The following is a 22296-nucleotide window of genomic DNA, read 5'->3' as shown; positions in this document are numbered from 1 at the left end:
CCCCCTCTACCCCCCGGGATCCAGATGAATGGCTTTCAGCGCCTTTTGGGGGATTTAGAAGGGGTGGGAAGAGCTTGGGTTAAGGGAGTATGAATATTTGGCTCTGGGGCGTGTTCTTTGGAGTTAGGGCTGCGAAGACAATTGGAGGGCCCAACCCCAGGGGCGACCTGGCCCCTATCCCTGTGACTCTCAACGCCCCCAGGGATGCACCCTGGTGGGCGTGCCATCGGGCAGTGGGGTTTGATTTTTGTTTAACCACCTTAATCGCGTAGGATGGTCTTACACAAGTGGTCGTCTATACAAACCAGGTGACAAGTCATTCCAGCAAAGTTTTAAGTCACCCCCTTGACTAGCACGGGTTGCCTCCTCTGCCCCGCTTTTTTTGTAACTGTGCTACCTGAAGATGGCACTTCTGTCAGAGTATTAACCAAGACACTTTCGGCGTCCTTAAAATTGTGGCCTGCACATACTCTGTTTCTCCCCGCACACCATTATAACTTATGGAAGCCAACCATCGACTTATGAAGAGGCACTTTTTAGATGCACAGAGATCTAATCTTTGTCGTTTTTCCAATGAAGGACCTGAGGCCCCTTGGATGAATGAATTAAGGTATCCCATCAGGATCCAGAAAGTAGTTCTTGATTTTTTTTCTCATTCCTGCAGCTTCTACTACACCAGCATTCCTCTTTAATTGAAAAAATTGGTTGATTTATGGAGACATTGCCGTTGTCTTTTGTAAAAATTTGAGAGTTAACAATGCATTATTGAGCAGTTTCATACTAAGGATTTTTTAAAAAGCCTTGGTACTAATATTTTTCTGATCACATAGAAAAATACCAGGCTGGGAATTTAGTGCTTGATAGCTTCCCTTCTCAGGCTCAGTAATACCTAAGCAGAACTGTGAATTTCCTGTCTGGCTTAGGCTCTATGTGATGCAAGAGAACAGCTGCTACACAATCACAGTAAGAAGATACAAACTCACAGAATCTGCTAAACTTGAGTGTAACGAATATTTGAGCTACATGTATGTATTGAGCTACAAAAAAATGCCTCCCACTTCGGAGATACTTAAATCAGTTAGTCACTTTTCTAGTACTAAATGTAGCACCAGTTTTCACATGAATGAGCTGTTGTTTCAGTGTTGATTAGCCAGGGAAGATATATGTACTACTTAGTGGTTTTATAAGGTGTTCTAATAATATTTTAATGAACCTTGGATGTACCCATTAGAGTTATGAAAGTTCTTTGAATTCATGCTGGAAGAGCTTGAGGCCCAAGACTGTAATAGTTGCCTCTCAACTGGAAGAGTCTACCTCACAGTGCTGGTTGGACTACTTTGGCGTATAATCTTGTTCTTTGGGTTCTCTGACCCAAAGATGTATGGAGGTAGATTTATGATGAATTTTAAATATTTCGTTTTGTGATGATTGCTTAAAACATTTCAACAATTGTTTTTACTCGGAATTGTTTAAATGTTTCTGTGAATTTTAGTTCACTAAATTTACTTTTTTTTTTTTCAAAGATTTTATTTATTTATTTGACAGAGAGAGACATAGCGAGAGAGGGAACACAAGCACGGGGAGTGGGAATGGGAGAAGCATGTTTCCTGCAGAGCAGGGAGCCCTACGTGGGGCTCTCATGACCTGAGCCGAAGGCAGACGCTTAGCTGAGCCACCCAGGCGCCCCACTTAATTTTACCTTTGCATTACCTTTTTTTGACATTGGAGTCTTAAAAAATAAATAAAAAATTTACACGCAAATCTAGAGTCTAGGGACAGAAAGAACCACTTTCAAATAGTAACGTTATGTAGTGTTCTGAATTCTGTGGGATATTTGTCTCTATCATATGTTTAGTGTGTTTATATCATATGGATGATGATTATAAAGATCCATACAATTTATTTACTAAAAAAAAGAGAGAGAGCTAAAGGTTGCTAATTAATAGCATACCTTAATTTTAAAATACTAAAAACATCAAAAAGGAAAAATAAAAGAAATATTAAACTCCAAATATATTACTATTTCATCACCATTTATTAAAACGTTTTGTATTTTATCTTAAAAGGTAATTAGTTGTAGTTTAGAGTTCTTTAAACTGACAGGAAAAAATCTGTAATTATAGGCCCTTTGTATTCATTGTGACTCATCAACATGTACATGGAAAAATAATTTGTATCACATAGTCTTAAAATGACCCCCTGACCAATGGTGGAATGGGAAAATTAACCAGAATCATGTACAGAAGTGGGAATAACATTTTTTTTTGTTATGGCTCTTTTTGTGTATATGAAATCTACTTTCAAAGCAATGCATCGTATAAATAAAATACACAGCAATTTTTTCCTTAACATTAGCCTCTAGGGTTGCACATGAAGCTCTGAAAAGCTGCATATGGTCCTTGGACCAAAAGTTGACCTTAGACTTGAGAGATTACATACTTGTTATATTATTTCTAAAATAACTCAAACAGGAAAGGCCTTTATAGAGTAAGTCACCACCCTTAGTTTGGTAACTCTTAGTATTAAAGCAAATAGAATACTTATGACATAATATTATGTGATAAAATAGGATAAAAGTTGTGTATACAATATAATCTCAATATAATGAGAAAATGCACTTAAAAGACTGGCAGGGCTATGCAAAACACTAATAGTGATTATTTTTGTGTAGGGAGATTAACTTTTTCCCCATGATGATACTTTTTCATATTTTCCAGTTTTCTACAATTTTTGGCATTTTGATATTTAGGCTGGTTTTTGGTAGCACTGCATGTTACGAAGATATGGATAACTTTGCCCCTGTATTAGAGAAAAAGGACATACCGATAAATTTTACATCTGTAGATTTAGAGACTAATTTTGCCAAATTTTCTGGCTAGTTTGTTTACCAACCAGTGTCATTTTTGTATTGTGTTGACTGATTTCTTGCCAGCTTGATTTTAGCTATCATCTGATTCTATTTCTACACATTAATGTGAGTGACGTACTTAAAGGAAAATGTGTTAAGTCTGAAAGTGTAAGAATTTAGGGTAAGAATTCTTTTATGCTTATTTGAATTTCTGCCTCTTTAGGAGCATATTCTTCATTGTCCAAGCACTCCTGATGCTTCACCTTAAATAAGAGCTCTATTTCCTTAGAGAGCATCCTCTAAAATACGCTGTATCCCTTTTTCTAACACTCTGGCTCTTCTTACCTGCTGGACAAAATGGGCATTTGGCATAGAACTTGTACCCCCATACTGCTTCTTGACTACTGATAGTGAAAGTAGCAAATACTTAATGACCTATCATGTGCCAGGCACTGCTCGGCACTTTACATGTATTATCTCAAGAAGTCCTTAAATGTCTTTAAATAACCTGAAGTAGTGACTCTTGTTGATAAAACTTAATGTCTCGGGAAGTTAGGTAACTTGTTAGTTTAGGGGCATATGTCTAAGAAGTGACCTTGCCTGGATTGGAACCTAGGTCTTGTGTATGGCTGTCCTTCAGAGTTGTTCTTAAATATTATCACCATAAGTAAAAACTCTTCTCTTTTGACATTAAATCGTCTAATTATACTACCCTTTCTCTATCTTTGCCACAAGCAAAAATGAAATGAAGAGAACAACTGAGCCCATCATTAAAAAACTTTATCTTCATTGATTTTCATATTGGCTCATCCAAAGCTGAGCCTCAACTATAACAACTAACATCAGTGCTCTCCTACACCTCTTCCAAGATCTCACTGCTAGGAATTGCTATACTGCCCATATTTCAAAAGCTGAACTAGCCTTCTGGTTAATATTACACCACCCCCTGCCCCCGTGTTGTTAACCAGTGTGCTGTATATCATTGTCATCTCATTTCGTCCTTTGCTCCCTCCTTTCCCCCTCCAAGTACATAGACATACTTTTCTGCCCCCTCATTGCATTAAGTCTCTCTCTAGGTTTATCTGTACCCATCTCCGACCTCAGACTTAATTATAATCAGAAATTTCAGTGATGCCTTTGATAGCCTTCTAGTATTATCTTTTCTCCAACTCCTGCTCTTTTTCTGGATGACTTGTATTGCCTGTGGTCTGTGTTCCTCCTGGCTGTTCATTTAGGTAGTGTTACCACTGATAGTCAAGGAAACTTGCTGATTAGATACAATCCTTTTGTTAATCTCTGTAACATTCCTTGTTACATATTCCGACTACCCACAGCATTGCCAAATCATTGACTTCGGGCTGCCAGTGTGTGGAAGCTGTCAGTTGTAGAGAGCCAGAATTACCGTGATTGGGTTAGGTTATTTGGAGCTTGCCTCTGGCTCTGGGAAGAAGGGTTGTTGGAAAGTCAACCTGCAATGTTTAATGGCTGTGGATCCACTTTGCTGGATCTGTTTTATCACCGTCTTTACTCTGATTGCTTCAGAACTGAGTTTATCCCCCTACGTCCACTTGATGAAAGTTCTCTCTAGAAAGTCATGTAACATTAGTAAACACTGTGTGCCAGTGCTTGTATTTTATCTTATTATAAAGGTAGTTACAAAAGTTATATGCACATAGGAAAAAGTCAAAAGGTTATAAAAAATAGTCTTTTCTCTAACTCTGGCCTCTCTAGATGTAACAACTGTTTCTTATGTATCTTTACAGAAATTCAATAAAAGTTAATGCATATATATTCTTTTCTCCTTATATACTATATGTGATTATATCTAATGCTCTTCAGCTTGCTTTTTTTCACTTAATAACCTATCCTGGAGATTTTTTTCACTATACTTCTAGATAACACATTCTTTTGAACCTCTGCGTAATATTTCATTGTATTGCTTTTCTGTAGATTATCAAGTGCCCTGTTAATGTGTATTTAGTTTAAAAATTTTCTGCTGTTACAAACAGTACTATAATAAAATATATTTTTGTGTTGTTTAGAGTTTATGTGTAGTAGAAGTCAGAAAACTATGGCCTATAGCTGGTCCCCTGTTTTTGTAAATAAAATAGTATTGGACCGCAAGCTTGGTCATTTGTTTATAGTTTGTCTGTGGCTGCTTTAAAACTAGAGTGGATGAGGTGAATAGCTGTGACGGGGTCTCATGGCCCGAAAAGCTGAAAATGTTTTCTACCTGACCCCTTAAAAAAAGTGTGCTGACCTCCCAGTGTATCGTAAATTCCTAGACATGGAATTACTGGGTCAAAGAGTAGGTACATTTTAATTTTAAATTTCATAATAAAATTCAAATGTAGATAATTTTTTTTCAAATTGCTGACCAAAAGGCTGACCTAATATGTAATTCTGCTGTGTGTGGGAGTACATATTTTCATTAGTCCTTCCTTGCCTATAGTTTTACCAGAGAAACAAATTTCTTCATCTGATAACTGAAAAATGATATTACATTGCTTTGTTTTATATTAGTCCAATTATGACAGAATTGAATATAATTTTAAAGTTTTTTTTGTCATTTAAGTATTTTCTGTACACTATTTTGTGATTTTTGTCTAATTAAAAAATGAGTCATTCATATTTTTCTTCTAGATTTTAAAGAGCTATTTGCATGTAAACCAAAAAAGTGCTGTTTCTCTTGTGTGTCACAAGTGTTTTTCCTGGTTATTTGTATTTTGTCATGTTTGTTATATTTTTCCCATATAGATAGTTGAGTTTTTTTCCCCTTTATTATGAAAAATTTCAAGCAAAAGTATTGAAAGAATAATACAATGAATATTTGTGTAATCTTAGCTTAGCGTCAACAGTTGTTAACATTTTGACCTATTTGCTTTATTTCTTTCCAACTATATTCATATCCCACTTGTATCATTTGAAAGTACAATGCAGACATCATGACACTTCAGCCCTAACTAATGCAGAGTGAATCTTCCAAGAATAAGAATGGTCTCCAAAATAACCAAATTATCATTACCTAAGACAATTAGCAGTTCTATAACATCATTTAATATCTAGTTCATACTTAAAGTTCCATAATTTTCTCAAGAATATCTTTTATAGAGGTGCCTGGGTGGCTCAGTGGGTTAAGCCTCTGCCTTCGGCTCAGGTCATGATCCCGGGGTCCTGGGATCGAGCCCTGCATCGGGCTCTCTGCTCCGCAGGGAGCCTGCTTCCCTCTCTGTCTCAGCCTGCCTCTCTGACTACTTGTGATCTCTGCCTGTCAAGTAAATAAATAAAATATTTTTTAAAAAATCTTTTATAGTTTTTTCTTTTTTCCTTTCTTTTTTCCAAATGAGGATCCCTCCAAACTTCATGCATTGCATTTGATTGATAAATCACTTAATATCTTATTTGAGAGCTGTCTTCTCTTGTTCTTTTTTTCTTCTTAAAGATCTTTTTTATTTGAGAGAGAGAGAGAGAGAGAGAATGCACAAGCCGACGGTGGGGGGGGGGGGGCGCAGAGGGAAAAGTAGGCTTGAATCACGACCTGAGCCAAAGGCAGAGGCTTAACTGACTGCGCCACCCAGGTGCCCCTCTTGTTTGTTCTATAAACATGTTGACTTTTTTTTTTTTTTGAAGATTTTTATTTATTCATTTGAGAGAGAGAGCATACAATTGGGGGGTGGGGTAGAGGAGCTGAGGGAGAAGCAGTCTCCCCACTGAGCAGGGAGCTCCATGCAGGACCTGATCCAAGGCCCCAGGACTACAACCCAAGTTGAAGGCAGATGCCTAACTGACTGAGCCACCCGGGTAGCCCAACATGTTGACTTTTTAAAGACAGATTTATTGTAATATAGTTGACTTATAATAAACTGCACGTATTTATTTATTTGAGAGAGAGAGCACAGGCAGGGGGGGCAGTAGGGTCAGGGGGAGCAGCAAACTCCCCGCTGAGCAAGGAGCCTGCTGTAGGGATTGATCCCAGGACCCCAAGATCATTACCCGAGCAGAAGGCAGATGCTTAACGAACTGAGCCACCCAGGCACCCCTAAAGTGTACATATTTAAAGCATACAATTTGGGGTGCCCGAGTGGCTCATTTGGTTAAAACATCTGCCTTTGGCTCAGGTCGTGATCCCAGGGTCCTGGGATTGAGCCCCATGTGGGGCTCCCTGCTCAACAGGGAGTCTGCTTCTCCCTCTCCCTCTGCCCCTCCCCTCCGTTCATGCACTCTGTCTTTCTCTCAAATAAATAAATCAAATCTTTTTTTTTTTTTTAAAGTAAAGCATACAATTTAATGAGTTTTGGCACATGTACGTACCTGTGAAACCATCACCAAAATCAAGATTGTGAACATATCTGACATGCCTCCAAATTTCCTCCTGTCCCTTCACATATACAAATATTTGTAATTATGTATTTTTACACTGGATATAGATTCCTACCTCGATAGTTGTTGTTTCAGTACCTTAAAGATGATGCTCTACTGTGTTCTCTCTTGCCTTGTTTCTGACAAGAAATCTGCCTTATCTTTGCTCCTCTGTATATAAGGTCTTTTTCTCTGGCTGCTTTTGAGCATTTTGATTATGATGTGTCTTGGTATAGTTGTGTTTATGTTTCCTGTGTTGGAGTTCTTTGGGCTTCTTGGATGTGCATGGTGGAGGGTTTATAGTTTTTGTCAAATTCGGACATTTTTGGCTGTTATTTCTTCATATTATTTTTCCATCTCTACTTTTCTCTCATTTGATGACTCCAGTTATATGTGTATTTGGCTTGTTGAAGCTGTCCCACAGCTCACTACTGTTCTTTTTATTTATTAAGTTCTCTCTCTGCATGTTGTTTTGGATAGTTTCTATTGCTGGGTCTTTAAGAACACTAATCCTTTCTTCTGCAGTATCTGTTCTGCTCTTAATCCAGTGTGATTTTCATTTTACATATGGTCGTTTTCGTCTTATGAAATTCAGTTTTGGGTCTTTTTAAAAAATTAATTAGTTAATTAATTACTTTGACGTTCAGAGAGAGAGAGAGAGTACAAGTAGGCAGAGCAGCAGGGAGAGGGAGAAGGAGAAGCCGGCTCTCTGCTGAGCAGGGAGCCCGAGCTGGGGCTTGATCCCAGGATGCTGGGATCATGACCTGAGCTGAAGGCAGTCGCTTAACTGACTGAGCCACCCAGGCACCCCCAATTTTGGGTCTTCTTTTTTTTTTTTTTTTTGTATCTTTCATATCTCTATCTTTGGAACATTCAGACTACAGTTATTATCACTTTTAATATCCTTGCCCCCTAATTTTAACATCTGTGTTGGTTTAGAGTTGGTTTCTTCTTCTTTTTGACTTCTAAATGTTGATATTCCCTTGGGCTTTGTTCTTCAGTGTCTTTTACCCTCATTTGGCAGTTTCATCAACTACCACAATTTCAGTTCTTGCCTTAAAGCAGATTTTTACCAAATATATGTCTTTTTTTCTTATCCTATCTCTGAGATGATCTTAATTGATTATATTTCTAAGTCTGTGGGACGCCTTTCAGCTCATTGACAGTTCACAGTTACTTTATTTAAAATGGTGATAGCTTGCTTTCTTGATTTCTCCACTTAGGTTATTGCTAGCCCTGTTTTCTTGCTGTCGTCTTTGATCTTTCCTTTATTCTAGCCCATAATCCAATCTATTGCTATGTAATTTTACTTCTGGCTTTAAAATGTTATGAACTGAATGTTTGCCCCCCCCCATATGTTGAAATCCTAACCCCCACTTTGATGGTATTAGGAGGTGAGGCCTTTGGGAAGTAATTTAGGTTATGAGGGTGGAGCCCTCATGAATGGGATTAGTATCCTTATAAAAAGAGACAGGAGAACTTGTCGTCTTGCTCTCTGCTCTTGGCCACGTTAAGATATAAGAAGATGGCCATATACAAGCCCAGAAGTGGGTTCTCACCAGACACTGGATTTGTTGCCACCTTGATCTTGGATTTCCTAGCTTCTGGAAGTGTGAGATGTAAATGTTTGTTTTTTAAGCCACTCAGACTATGGCATATTTGTTGAAGCAGCTCAAATGAACAAAGAGAGACCTACAGTAATAATACTGTTACTTTTATATTAGTCTTTATATAGTTTCAGTGGTTTATTTTTATTATTAGTCTTGCCTGAGGAGACAGATCTAGAAAAATGTTGCTAAGGCTGATGATGTCGAAGAGATGGCTGCCTGTGGCAATACCTCTTACAAAATATGGTCAAATTGTTTAGCATGCTAAATTTCCCTTCCCTTCTTTACTCTTCCCCTTCCACTTCCATTTCTTTCCTTCCTTCCTTCCAAGATCTGTCCATCCATGTTAGAGATTAGATTCTCATCCAGAGAAAGAGAGTGCACAGTGAGGAGGGGCAGAGGGAGAGGGAGAGAGAATCCCAGGCAGACTCCCTGTTGAGCGTGGAGCTCATCTCAGGCTCAATCCCACGACCCTGAGATCATGACCTGAGCTGAAATCAAGGGTTGGATGCTTAACTGACTGAACCACCCATGCATCCTGCATTGTTTCTTTCAATCTTAATTTGTGTTGTTTTGTTTCTTTGTGCATCCTCTAGGAAGAGTGAAGGCAGTGTCATATAGTGGTTTAAAGGGAAGAACCTAGAGTCACATTGGTTGAATTTGAAACTTGGCATTGCAGTTTAGTGTAGTCTTGGACATTTCATTTAAATTCACTAAGTGTCAGGGCTCTCAGCTGAAAGGAGGCTTAATGATAGGATATGATGACAGTGCTCTTTATAGAGTGTTTAGTAAGATCTGGCATGTAGTAAAATTGCCAAGAATAATTTTTACTGTTATTTTTTTCTTGGCTTTTCTATTTCCTTGCATATAGTCATGTCCTTTTTTGTATGGAGTTCCCTTCCTTCCTACTCTCCTTTCCATTTGAAATCCTAGAATACTCAGGTCACATGCTACCTTCTTTAAGTGCTTAAACGAGATGAATTCTCCTTTATGTCAGCATTGTTTTTGATACTTCATTTTTTTATTATTACTATTATTTTCATTTTAAGATTATTCATTTATTTATCTGTCAGAGAGAGTAGGAGCACGGAGAGCAGCAGGCAGAACAGGCAGAGCAGGCAGAGGGAGAAGCAGGCTGCTGAGCAAGGAGCCCAACGTGGGGCTCAATCCCAGGACCCTGGGATAATGACCGGAGGAGCCAAAGGCAGACACCCAACCCACTGAGCCACCCAGGAGTCCCTGTTTTTCATCCTTTATCTTCAACTTTCCTTTGTTGGTATTTGTGTACATAGTTTATTTCCTTTTGGATTTTAAGCATGTTGACAGCAAGGACTATATGTCATTGTGTCTTGTGTGGCATCTAGCAAGGTACATAATAGTTGCTTCCTTTTCTTGAATGTGTGAATGAATGTGGTTCTACCTTGCCATAGTTACTGACCTAGAGTGAGTTGCCTGTTAAATTAACTATTTTTAAATTATAGTCATCCTAGTTTCCAATATTTTTAGTTAAAACATACCTTTCCAAGCTTAATACCATACTCTGGTACAATAGTTATTAGCATTGTTATTAGTGCTAGAGTTCTCTTACAAAGTATGCTTCTCATTCTGTTTAATATTGTAACATTTAAATTAGGTATCATTTCTCTGTCACTGAACCCCTTGTGGGCCAGAAAGTCAGCCACAGGACTCCTATTATACCCATGGTGTTAAACTTAGCACTGGTAAGGTGATGTCACACAAGAATGACACCCATGTTTAATGGAAATGTTAGAGTCAAACGTCAAGTTAAAAGGAATTAAATATGCTTCTAACCCAAGAAGGCCTCTGTTTTCTTTTTTTTAAGATTTTATTTTAAGTAATCTCTACACCCAGTATGGGGCTCAAACTCACAACCCTGAGATCTTTAAATGTGATTAGATCATTAGTTTAAAACTAGCATTTTAAAGGTTTTTTTAAAAATAGAAAACATTTCGGGGCTCCTGGGTAGCTCAGTTTGTTAAGCGTCTGCTTTTAGGTCAGGTCATGATCCCAGGGTGTGGAGTCCTGCATCTAACTCCAAGCTCAGCCTCTCCCTCTGCCTGCTGCTCTCCCTGCTTGTGCTCTCTCTTGATATCTCTGTCACTATCTGTCTTTCTCTATAAAATAAATAAAATCTTAAAAAAATAAAAATAAAGATAGAAAACATCTCAGTAACAATTGACTTAACTAATACTGAATGAACGTTTACAATAAGAAATGTCACTGCCCTTACTGAAAGCAATTTATTGAAATCAGTATGTTCTAGGTCAATGGCTTCTAAGACTCCAGTTGGATTCATTGGACTGGGCAACATGGGGAATCCAATGGCAAAAAACCTCATGAAACATGGCTATCCACTCATAATTTATGATGTGTTCCCTGATGCATGCAAAGAGTTTCAAGATGCAGGTGAACAGGTAAGGCCTTTTCTTCAGATTTGTTCTAGATTTTGATGTTTAAAAATAAATACGACAAGTGAGGAGTATACACAATGGAATTACAAACCTACTTCATTGTTAATTGTATACATGTTATATATTTATTTTTGCATTATTGTTATTGTTAACTTTAATCCAGCAGCCATCTGTGCAACAAAGATTGAGGTGGTCTCTTTGGCAGGTGACTGCGAGCATTTCTCAGGTTGGGTCATAGGGCTTGTTTTGCCTATGTATCAGTTTTCTGAGATAGTAACTTTACTGATTGTACTATGAAAGCAGGTAGTTTGGTAGAAATAGCTTCCCATGTTATTGAGAGGCACAATTTGTCTTAGGACAAGAATAGGTTTAGGGATAGGAAATTTAATTTGAATCCCAGCTTAGATACTTACTTGCTTTCTTACTGGGGGCAAGTTATTTCAGCTGTCATCCTCATCTGTAAAATGGGAATGATGACAACCTGTATCATTAGATTATGAGGCTTAAATAAGAATATATGTAAATGTATTTCATAAATATTGCGTGGCAACACTTTGTGAATATATATGTTATTAGCCATTAAACCAGGAGACAACCTAGCAACACTGTGTGCCATATGAAGTACAGAGCTGAGTTAATGAAGGATCTCAAGTGTTTTGTTTTTAGGCTGTCATTCTTGTTTCAAGAATTTCTGGACTAGAGTATATCCTACTCATTTTTAATTATAGACTTAGCACTTGTTTCAGAAACTCAGAATGCTTTGTTTCAAGACCTTGTCACGTAAAAATCTTATGATTCAGATATAGTATTTTCTATAGTACCTTAATTTCTTCAAATGTAAAATTCAAATAGCTATATAGGAAAGATGATAGCATCTACTGCTCAGTTCCTGTTTGAATTTGTTAACCTTTATCAATAACTCACATGACAGGAGATCATATATTGGTAACTGAATTTAGAGTTTTGTGTTTTTTTTGAGATATGAAGGAAGTTCTGTGCAAGTTGTGGAGTGGTAAGGCTGAATGTAATCCCAGAATTGGGGGAGTACTAAAAACTTTCTGAGAAATATAGGAAAAAAATGAGACAAAAAATAAAATTAAATAAAAAAATTAATTAAATTTATTATTTATTTATTAAAATTTATTAATTTTAATTTATTATTAAATTAAATAAATTATTAAAATTTATTAAATAATAAATTTAATAAATTTATTAAATAATTTATTAAATAAATTATTAAAATTTATTAATTAAAATTAAATAAAATAAATAAATAAATAAATAAAATTAAACAACCCACTTCTGGATGATAGACTTAAAGCAAATACTAAGAAACGTAATGCCTGTGTAAAGAGCAGGAAAATTCCTTTTCCTTGAGATATGTAAGTGGATGGATTTTGGGTAGCTGCTCCTCTCAGATTAGTGAAGAATAAAGACTTGTCTTCGCTTCTTGTCTACAGTTCCCATCCCTGCCCCCAACACATGGTGGGAAAAGTTCTGTGGATGGTTCACACTGAGGCAACAGCCTGGAAGAGAGAATCCTCTTTTCCCACATCTTCTCTTCCTCACATCTCTGTTTCCCCTATGACCTTGACTCTGTGAGATCCTCTGAGTATTGATAATGACAGCAGTGGAGGCTCAGAGAATGTGAAACTTAGATGAATGAAAGGAGAAGGATAAAGGATAAGAAAGCTTTGGGCCTGAGGGAGAGTATCATGCCATAATAAAATGAAAACATTTATTAAATAATTTATGCTGGCAGCCTAAAAAAGTGGTGAGGTCATTTGAACAAGTGTGATTTCCTAAGATCAGTACTTCAAAAAGTAACAATTTGGATGAATAAGTTCTGATTATTAAAATGTCAGCACTATTATTTCATAGCTATATTTAGTTTAAAAAATTTTTGGATAAAAGAACAAATGAGTTTCATTCTACTACTAAAAGACCAGACTTGGAATGGGATGGAAAAATGTAGGTGAAAACCTTGAAACTTATTGCCATTGTGCACAGTAGTGCAATGAAGCATTCAAGGGTTCAGCAGTTCAAGAGTCTGTGTTAATACTTGCATTTTTTTTTTAAAGTTTATTTATTTAGTTGACAGAGAGAGATCACAAGTAGGCAGAGAGCCAGGCAGAGAGTGAGAGGGAGGCAAGCTCCCTGCTGAGCAGAGACCCCGATGCGGGGCTCGATCCCAGGACCCTGAGATCATGACCCAAGCCGAAGGAAGAGGCTTAACCCACTGGGCCACCCAGGCGCCCCAGTGCTTCCATTTTAAGAACAAGTCCCCCCCCCACCACCACCCCCGCCTTCTCCCAACATTGCTATGTGAGGTGAAGCTGATAAAATGGCAGCCAAAGAAAATGAGGTGTCTCTCTTCCCCCACCAACCCCACCCCTGCCAACGATTGCATAGACTGGCTAGTTGATTTCTAATGTTGACTGTGCTTTCAGCGAGAAATTTGCAGGGAGAGAAGGTACCAAAATAGGTTCTAAAGAGCTTTGGACATTTCCTTGAAGAAGTGCTTTTTTTTTGGGTAAAGCAAAAAGTGGGGATTTTTTGTTTCTTTTAACTGTTTAACTGAAGAGTTGGGGAGTGGTCTGATCCATGGCACAGCCAAATTTTGGGCATAGACGTTATCAGGTACCTTTCTGTCTGCCTCTTGTCTCTGCTTTGCTCCTAGGTTCCTCCCTCCTTCCAAGGTACGTGATAGCCCCCTGCAGTTCCAGGTGAAGAAATGCTTTAGATGTTCCAACCCTGGAGGTTTTCTTTAAGCCCAGTCTAGTAGTAGAACATATTACATGGGTTATGAAGGAAATAAAAACTTTGACATGTTAAAAATGTTTGACATGATTGATGGTATTTAATCAATTTATTTATGCCTTTAAGTGTTAACCTATTCTAGGGGTGCCTGGCTGACTCAGTCAGTAGAGCATGTGATTCTTGATGGGGTTGTGAGTTCAAACTCCGTGTTGAGCAAAGAGTTTACTTTAAAAAAAGTGTGATTTGGGGCACCTGGGTGCTTCAGTTCTTTGAGCATCCAACTCTTGATCTCAGCCCAGGTCTTGATCTCAGGGTTGTGAGGTTAAGCCCTGTGTTAGGCTCTATGGAGGGTATGGAGCCTACTTAAAAAAGAAAAAAAAAAAAGTTAACCTATTTTGATAGGGTATTTATACTTGGTTAAACATGATTTTGGTCATTTCCGCAAAAAATGTGGGCATTCCTCTTTCAGTGTCCCTTTATTATATCCTTATTTCTGTTGGAAACTCAGGTTTAACCTACAATGATGCATCATTTCAACTTTTAGAATCTTTCCTAAGAATGTAACCTACATTACAAAGGTAATTTTCAAGGCTTTGTTTATTAGAAATCATGAATTGATAAATTGTGAATGCAGTGGTATAAAAAACCCTGGAACCAGACTGCCTGGGCTTAAATCTCAGCTCTACCATTTGCTGGCTGTGTAACTTTGGACAAATTATTTAACTCTTCTTACTTAAATTTCCTCATTTTATAAAATGGTGATTTTAATAGTACCTTTTTAGTCGTGGAGAACCTGGCATGTAGAGAGTGCTATTACTGCTATTATTAGTCTTACTGCTGTTGTTACGGTGGTGGTGGTTGTATCTCTGCCATCTCTCTCCCAAATCTTCATTCCCCAACACCACTCATAGAAACATACCAGTCTTGGCTGAGTCTCTGAGTCCAGAGTGCTTTGGAAGAGAACTATAGACACATATTTTTCTTTAGATTTTATTTATTTATTTGAGAGAGTGAGCAGAGATAGCATGAGAAAATAGGAGCTGGGAGGAGAGGGAGCAGTAGGCTCCCCACAGAGCAGGGAACCTGATGTGGGACACGATCCCATCACCCTGGGATCATGAGCTGAGCTGAAGGCAGATGCTTAACCAACTGAGCCATCTAGGTGCCCTATAGACATATTTTTAAATGAAAGAATGATGGTAAAAATTAAAACCTTACTAGGAGATAAAGTGATTTGATAGCATCCCTGTTCAAGAATACATTCTGCACTGTCCCTTCCATCCCACTTTCATTTTACAGAAGATACCAGTTTCTCTTTAAGTGTTAGTGTCAAGGGCATATGACTTGTGCTTCATTTTCATTGTCTAGGAATTTCCTTGGAGATGCTGCTGATCTGTGCCACAGTCTTGGGACTTTTACACCACTCCTGTGTGAGTTTCCTGGTTGAACTAGGCTTAATTAGATTGTCTTTTCTTTCGTTTTCTCTTTGAAAACTTGGAAGCTATCTTGTTGTTCCTGGGTTGTAAGGCTGAGCATGTTTGGTTAAGTAATTCTCTTGGGATCTAAGCTGGTATCCACTCAAGTCTTGTTAAATGAGGACTTTAAAAGCCTCTTACTGAGTGTGCTCCGTCATTGTTGGCCAAATGTTTTAAGATGTAGGCACAAACTGTTTTTGTCAGTTTTTCTACTGTAGTGTAATTTTGAAGTAACAGTGTGCTTTTCTACTTGGAAAGATTAAAAAACACAGAATGGCAGGTTTAACAAAGGTCATGTTCATCTTATTTCTTAGCAAGGTTTCTCTTACCCACTTAGCTTACTTGGAAGCAATGCTGAGCTTAATTTATGTGACTGTTTTATTTGGAAGAGACAATGAGATTTTTCTTTGTGGAAAGCAACTAGTTAACAGTTGTCTTCTTCTGATGGATACATAAAAAGGAGGTGCAGTCCCCTCAGATTACTCTGGGCCTTGATGCTCGAAGCCTCCCTCCTTCCCCTGACCCAGCAAAGCAGATTTTGTCTTTAATTCATCCAGTCTTCTACTCCTTATATTGCATACCTGCCATTGATGGGTACTAGCAGACAGATGAATCTAAATTCGGAGAAACTGGCTACAAAAATTCTCAAAGACTGAAAAGATCATGGTACACAAAGGAACCAATCTCCTATAGTTAAAATTGAGATAATGGAAAAATAGAGTCATCTTAATTCATAATAATTTAGGATTAAAGCGGATGGAATTAGCGAGAGATCTTTCTGGATGGTCATGACAGAGCAGAGCAGAGCAGTGGCCGAGTCAGCCAGGTCAGTGACTGTCTGCAGACAGAAGGTGCAGAAGAATCTTATTAATACTGTACCTTTGTACTGATTATAGTTCATGAGCTCTTTTTTCACAGAGGCTCTACCTTCCTAGAACTTAAGTGGAAAATTTCTTTACCTAAGTTTCCTTTCTACTTTGGAGATTGAAGCCCTTAAAGATAACCCAAGTCACTATTCTTACTTTATAGATTTAGGAACTGAAGCCAGAGAGGTTAAGTGATTTTCACAAAATCACACATGGGCTTGGTGGCTGAGCTGCAACTGAACCTGGGTCTTTGGCTTCCCAAATTAGTGTTCCTTTCACTGATCCATGCTGTCTTTGCTTATCCATTCAGTTAGTAAATGTAATTGAAGGGACTCTAATTAGTTTGGCTCCTAAAGGCTTTTGTGGTTAGTGTCAGACTGGCAACAAGGATTGTTCCCCCCCCCCCCCCCAGCTTTTGAGTCGTGGCCAAATTTTTTCAATCAATTATTTCAGAGTCTTGAAGTCATCACATGGAAGTCAAGATGATTTGAATAGCTGGACACACATGTCTGTGTGTCTGTCTAGTAAACTTGCCTTCTGTAGTGCAAATTAGAGACTTACTATAATGTACCAAATGTATATAGTCATTAGATATGGAGCAGTTGTGGCCAATACAGTGGTGACATTCCAGCTATCACTATCATTGTGTGTTTTTTCCGGACCTGTGAGCTTTGACACTATATAATATATAATTGAGGGATTAGCAGTACTCTGGCAATCCAGGCATCCCAAGAAGCAGATGCTAGGGATGCAGGGGGCTGATTGGGCACCCCATGCACTTGGCAGTTACATGAATTGGCACTGCCAGTTCATGGGTATGAGAAGCTTGGAGGTGTGAAGTATACTTAGATCTGTGAACTAATTGTTGGTGCCCCTAAGGGCACCTCTCAAGGAGTTATTTAGGTGGAATTGAATTTCCTTCAATGGAAGAGACTCACTGAATTCCTAAGAGGAAGTCTGAAATTGACTCTTAGACCTCAGGGTTTACCACAATCTCTGAAAGATTGAGAGAGATGGAGCTGGGATAGAAGGAAGGGCCATTGAAAGGTATGACATCATTTTGCATTGTCTGTATTACTTCATTGAAGGGGGGACTAAGAGATGAGTCTCTCTATGTAACCCATATTCTTGATACAGTCCTGGAATAGAGAAATACTGCTCCTGTAACTTTTCCTATTCTTATACTCATCTTACTCAGCTCTGTTTTTCTTGAGTCAGCCTGAGCTGTTTGCCAGCAAACAGTTGCCTCTTTTTGAATCTCAGCATTTATTTGGGTGTCAGAAAGGTTTTTACTTAACTGAAGTATGTCATTGTAATTCCACAGAAAAAAAAGATTTTTTTTTTCCAGAATTTTTAGGGCAAATCCCAGTGATGTATCAAAATGTACTGTTGAATGTGCTACATTGTAGCCTCTAAAAATGCCATATTGCCTTTAGAATGAAACATTGAAAGAGAGGGTATCTCTTTTTTTGTTTTAGGGTCTGAGATATTTTATGTTAGCATTTAATTTTAATATACAAAGTGTTAGGATACTTGATTGCCTGACATGTGTTTGTCTCAAATTTGATTTCTAAGCTAATAGTCTGTTAGGGAAAATTGAATTGTGATTACCTCTAGCTCATAATACTTAGATTACACACTGTTTGCCTTTCCATTCTTCCACTTTCATCAACTGTACATCAAAGACAAAAAGAAAACGTTAGGTATCATTCCGCCACACAAGAAGCAGAGGCATTCCTGTTTCTAGGTTGCTTACATGGTAGTTCACATTTCCTAGCAGAAAATATGTCCATTTCTGATACATGTGTACATCATTCTACAGAGAAATTTTCAGTTATCCTCCTGACAGTCATTTTGTCTTTTTTTTTTTTTTTTTTTTTTTAAGAGAGATAAAGCTTTCATGACAGTTGGGGTGATGGATTCTTCTTTTTTAAAGGAGCGTTTGAATCAAGAAGTGAGCTCCCAGCCTCTTCTGACCTCTTTGGTCACCAACATGCTGGCCAGGCATATCAAGGGGCATGTGTGAGAGAGAGCAGGGTTTTGGGGAATGCCAGTGAGGGCGCATACATCTCTGCATGCATGCACACATACACAGGATGGACAGTAACTTTCCCTGTCAGTGTGTTTGTGGTCATCATAAGGCGGAAATGAGGGTGGAAATGTGCATACCTTGATGTCTGTTTGTATGTCCTTCTTGTATCTCCAGTTTCCACAAGAGTCCTGGTAGCTCACATGCTCAGCCTTTATGGTGGTACTTACAGCTAATGCAGGAGGTGCTCATATCCTTGTCCTTGACCTTTTCCTTCCCTTACAGGCTTAATTTTTTTATTTTTTTCCTCTTGAAAATGGAGACTGGGGAATGGTGGTAATTGGGGCTTGAGAATTTACTAGGGGATTTTGTGGTCTATGGAATCATCGGTGAATCCTGGAGTTCAGCTTCCATCTCTGTTGCACTAGATTGTTTTTCTTAGTCAAAGCTTCTACCAAAAAGTATGCGGTTTAAGAATCCCAAGTTGGAGGAATCCATGAGAAGTACATCTGTTCCCAGGACTGTTCGGTTTTGCCCTTTTCCCCTCAACTCACTTCACGCTTTTTAAAATAAACAGTAGATTCGATTCCATAGATACTGTATCTATATGTATATAAGGAATGGACTCTCTATTTTAGTCAGTAAATGTTTTTGTTTGTCATTTGGAAACAAGAATGAGTTTTATTCAGTCACTGTTGTCAGCGTGCGTAAAAAGTGGATCCTGCTTGTGCTCTAAAAACTGCTTCCATTTTAAATAATGTGCCTTTGTAATTTCTTTTTCTTTTCTTTTTTTTTTTTTTAAAGGTAGTGTCTTCCCCAGCAGATGTAGCTGAAAAAGCTGACAGAATTATTACAATGTTGCCCACCAGTATCAATGCAATAGAAGCTTATTCTGGAGCAAATGGAATTCTGAAGTATGTATTTCTGAACCGTGGAAGTTTTCTTGTTATGATAGTCCATAAATTTCATGTTTGTTAATACTTTAGGAAATTACAGTTATGTTTGTTAAATCTTTCTGTACAGTTTTCTTACTTCTTAAAAGTGAATGGTATGGTTTCTCTCTCATTGTAAAGGGTTTATTTTTTCACTGAAAGCAAGCATATGACTTTTGGGAATAATTTCTTTTTTGTTTCTGTTTCTTTACTTAACTCTTGCATTAAACTTAAACTTACACTTTCATGGCTAACATGTTTAAGAGACTTTTAAAGCTTGCATTTTAAGCTGTACAAATGTTACAAGCATAATTTTCTTATGGTTTATAGAAATGCAGGAAAAGGTTTCTATGAAAAATAAAACCAAACATTGGAAAGAACACCATTATTTAACATTTTATTATATTATAAAAAGTTATTGTATGTCCTCTGGGTTAGTACATCTGTAGTAAGAACTTTGAGAAGTTGGAATTAAAGGTTAGCAGTAGCTCTTTAAATAAAATGTAATTTAGGTCAGAGTTTTCTAGCCAGTACTTAGCTTCCCTGGCTTTGAGAACCTTTTTGGTTAATTTCTGTCTATTGCCAAAGCCTTGTGGTTGTGTTAGAATGACAGTGGTTGAATTTCCGATTTAATTTTCTGGTTTTACTTGTTCCTGTTTCTAACTTGTTGAATTTCAGCAAAGAACTAGAACAAACTGGTAGGCCCTGTGGACATATGTAGGGCTAAAAGAAAGGGTTTAATTTCATGAAGATGTAATACGTGAAATATGAGGTTTTTGGGAATTGAATTGCTTTAGAGAACTAACAGACTTGGAAGCAAAAGACACTTGGATATTAGGCAGAAAACCGATAAGATAAATGTTTAGATTTCAGGGAAGGTTGAAAGGCCCTCATTTTGGGTGGAGCCCTCAGGCCCATGGTGTGTGTGGTCCTGAGGTAACCTAGCTGTCTCATTATGGAGTCTGTCCCAATATGGCCCTGTGTTGCCTGTCAAGTCTAAGTTACTAAAAATTTGTATGGAAACAAAATCCTGTGTTTATTAATATTCTTTACTAAGGAATATGGTAGCCAACTAGCAGAGCAGTTTTGTCCAGGAGTGCTTTCAAAGAATGCGGCTTCAAGTCGAACTGTAATTTGCTTTTCATGGTGGTTCTTTATTTTCTTCTGGGTCAGAATCATTTCCCCATTTGTAGTACATATGTAATTTTCGAGCCAGTTTCCCATTTGCTTAAAGATTTAAGAGCTTAAGAATATTACTGTCACACAGCACTGGGAAATGTAATACTTAATTTTCAGGTTACACGAAGTGAAACTTCCACATACTGAGGTGATCTATATAGAGCATGCTATTTCTTTTCTGTGGAATATACCCAGTCATTATTTGGACCCGATCAACTCATATGTTTATTAAAATTGTTGTTTAAAGCATTTTGTATACTATTTTTTCTATAGAAAGATTTTTCTTTGTTTTTTAGCAGTGATTTTCTGTTTCCTCCTTCAATATTTATATTTATTCATTTCTAATTTTCCAGTCATAATTATGATTAAGTGTTACCTGGGTTAGTTAATCTGTAGTAAGGACTTTGGGGAGTTTGAATTAAAGGTAAGCCATAGCCCTTTAAATAAATGATAACTTAGGTCCATTTCCTAGCCAGTGAAGATAGGCATAGATTATAAGGGAACCATGTGATTATATAAAATCTGCACTTACAGTATAAATGAAAATATCTTATTATAAGAATGCCATCTACTGGGGCGCCTGGGTGGCTCAGTGGGTTAAGCCTCTGCCTTCAGCTTAGGTCATGATCTCAGGGTCCTGGGATCAAGCCCCACATCGGGCTGTCTGCTCGGCTGGGAGCCTGCTTCCCCCTCTCTCTGCCTGCCTCTCTGCCTACTTGTGATCTCTCTCTCTCTGTCAAATAAATAAATAAATAAAATATTTTAAAAAAAAGAATGCCCTCTACTATTGATGTAAAATATGATAGAAAAAAAGACTGTTTCCCCACTTTGCCAAAGTATGTATATACATTTACTGTAAAGAATAGAAAAACTTTATCTGTGAGATTTGCAGGCCCATTCCTTTATTTTCCTTTCTGCTTCTTTGATGTTTTATTTTATCTTTAAAAAACTATAGTTATTAAAGAGTATGCCACCCTGAAGCAAATGGCTAAATTTCAATGGTTTATGTTTATTCTACCTAGTGGAAATGACATGGATGTGTGAAATTTGCAATATGGCTTGTTAAAGACAAATAAAGTACTTTTTAAAGAGCCTCAGCTACTTTACAAACAAAAATTTAAATCCTACAATAGACCTTTTAAAGTTATTAGGTGTTTTAAATTGCCTACCTATATTATTATGGTATTGTGTTATTCACCTGAAACCAGAATTTATACCATGGAGTTCATTAGATTATTTAGGTTTGTTTGAAAGAGTTTGGGTTTACTTTGAACTTTAATTGATCTGAAAATGGATGTGAGATTTTGAACCAGTTCTAATAATGTTTTTAATACTAAAGCAAAGACCTCCTTGATATCTGGCAGCTTTTAGCAGATTCTAATTCTGTAGGTAGTTACATGAAATGTTTATTCAGAATTGCACACTGTATTTTTAAAACTATAAAATTGTAGTTTTAAAAGACTATTATTTTTATTTATTTACTTAGAAAAGTGAAGAAAGGCTCACTATTGATAGACTCCAGTACTATCGACCCTGCAGTTTCAAAAGAATTGGCCAAAGAAGTTGAGAAAATGGGAGCAGTTTTCATGGATGCCCCTGTTTCTGGTGGTAAGTGGCAGCTAAAATCTATGCATACCTATTTTTGTTTGTCTGAAATAGCAATTACAGTTTTGTGGTACCCAAGATATAACCAGTTATTTTTAGACCTGTTACAGGAGTCTCAAGTTCCTCATTGAAAACAAAAATAAAACTCACTTTTGTTATTTAGTATTCTCAAAATACATTAACTTGCTCTAAGTCCAGGCAAAA

At 37.4% G+C, this 22296-nt stretch overlaps 1 protein-coding gene across 6 annotated transcripts in view; it reads left to right on the top strand.

Annotated features, from left to right (window-relative positions):
* HIBADH (3-hydroxyisobutyrate dehydrogenase) overlaps nucleotides 1–22296 on the top strand; it is a 125037-nt gene that overhangs the window by 22208 nt on the left and 80533 nt on the right. For 3 of the 6 annotated variants that reach the window (XM_080818430.1, XM_080818429.1, XM_080818426.1), the window contains 3 exons: nucleotides 11089–11249; nucleotides 19181–19290; nucleotides 21974–22095. In XM_080818430.1, the coding sequence (XP_080674556.1) occupies nucleotides 11103–11249; nucleotides 19181–19290; nucleotides 21974–22095 (379 nt within the window). In that variant the 5' untranslated portion in view covers nucleotides 11089–11102. Of the gene's footprint in view, nucleotides 1–585; nucleotides 611–11088; nucleotides 11250–19180; nucleotides 19291–21973; nucleotides 22096–22296 lie in introns of those variants that run through there. The other 3 variants (XM_080818427.1, XM_080818431.1, XM_080818428.1) reach the window with 2 other exon arrangements.

Source organism: Martes martes (assembly GCF_963455335.1).
Source record: "Martes martes genome assembly, chromosome: 11".
NCBI lineage: Eukaryota > Metazoa > Chordata > Mammalia > Carnivora > Mustelidae > Martes > Martes martes.
The sequence above is the reverse complement of the archived record's forward strand: the minus strand, read 5'-3'. Positions and strand labels throughout refer to the sequence as shown.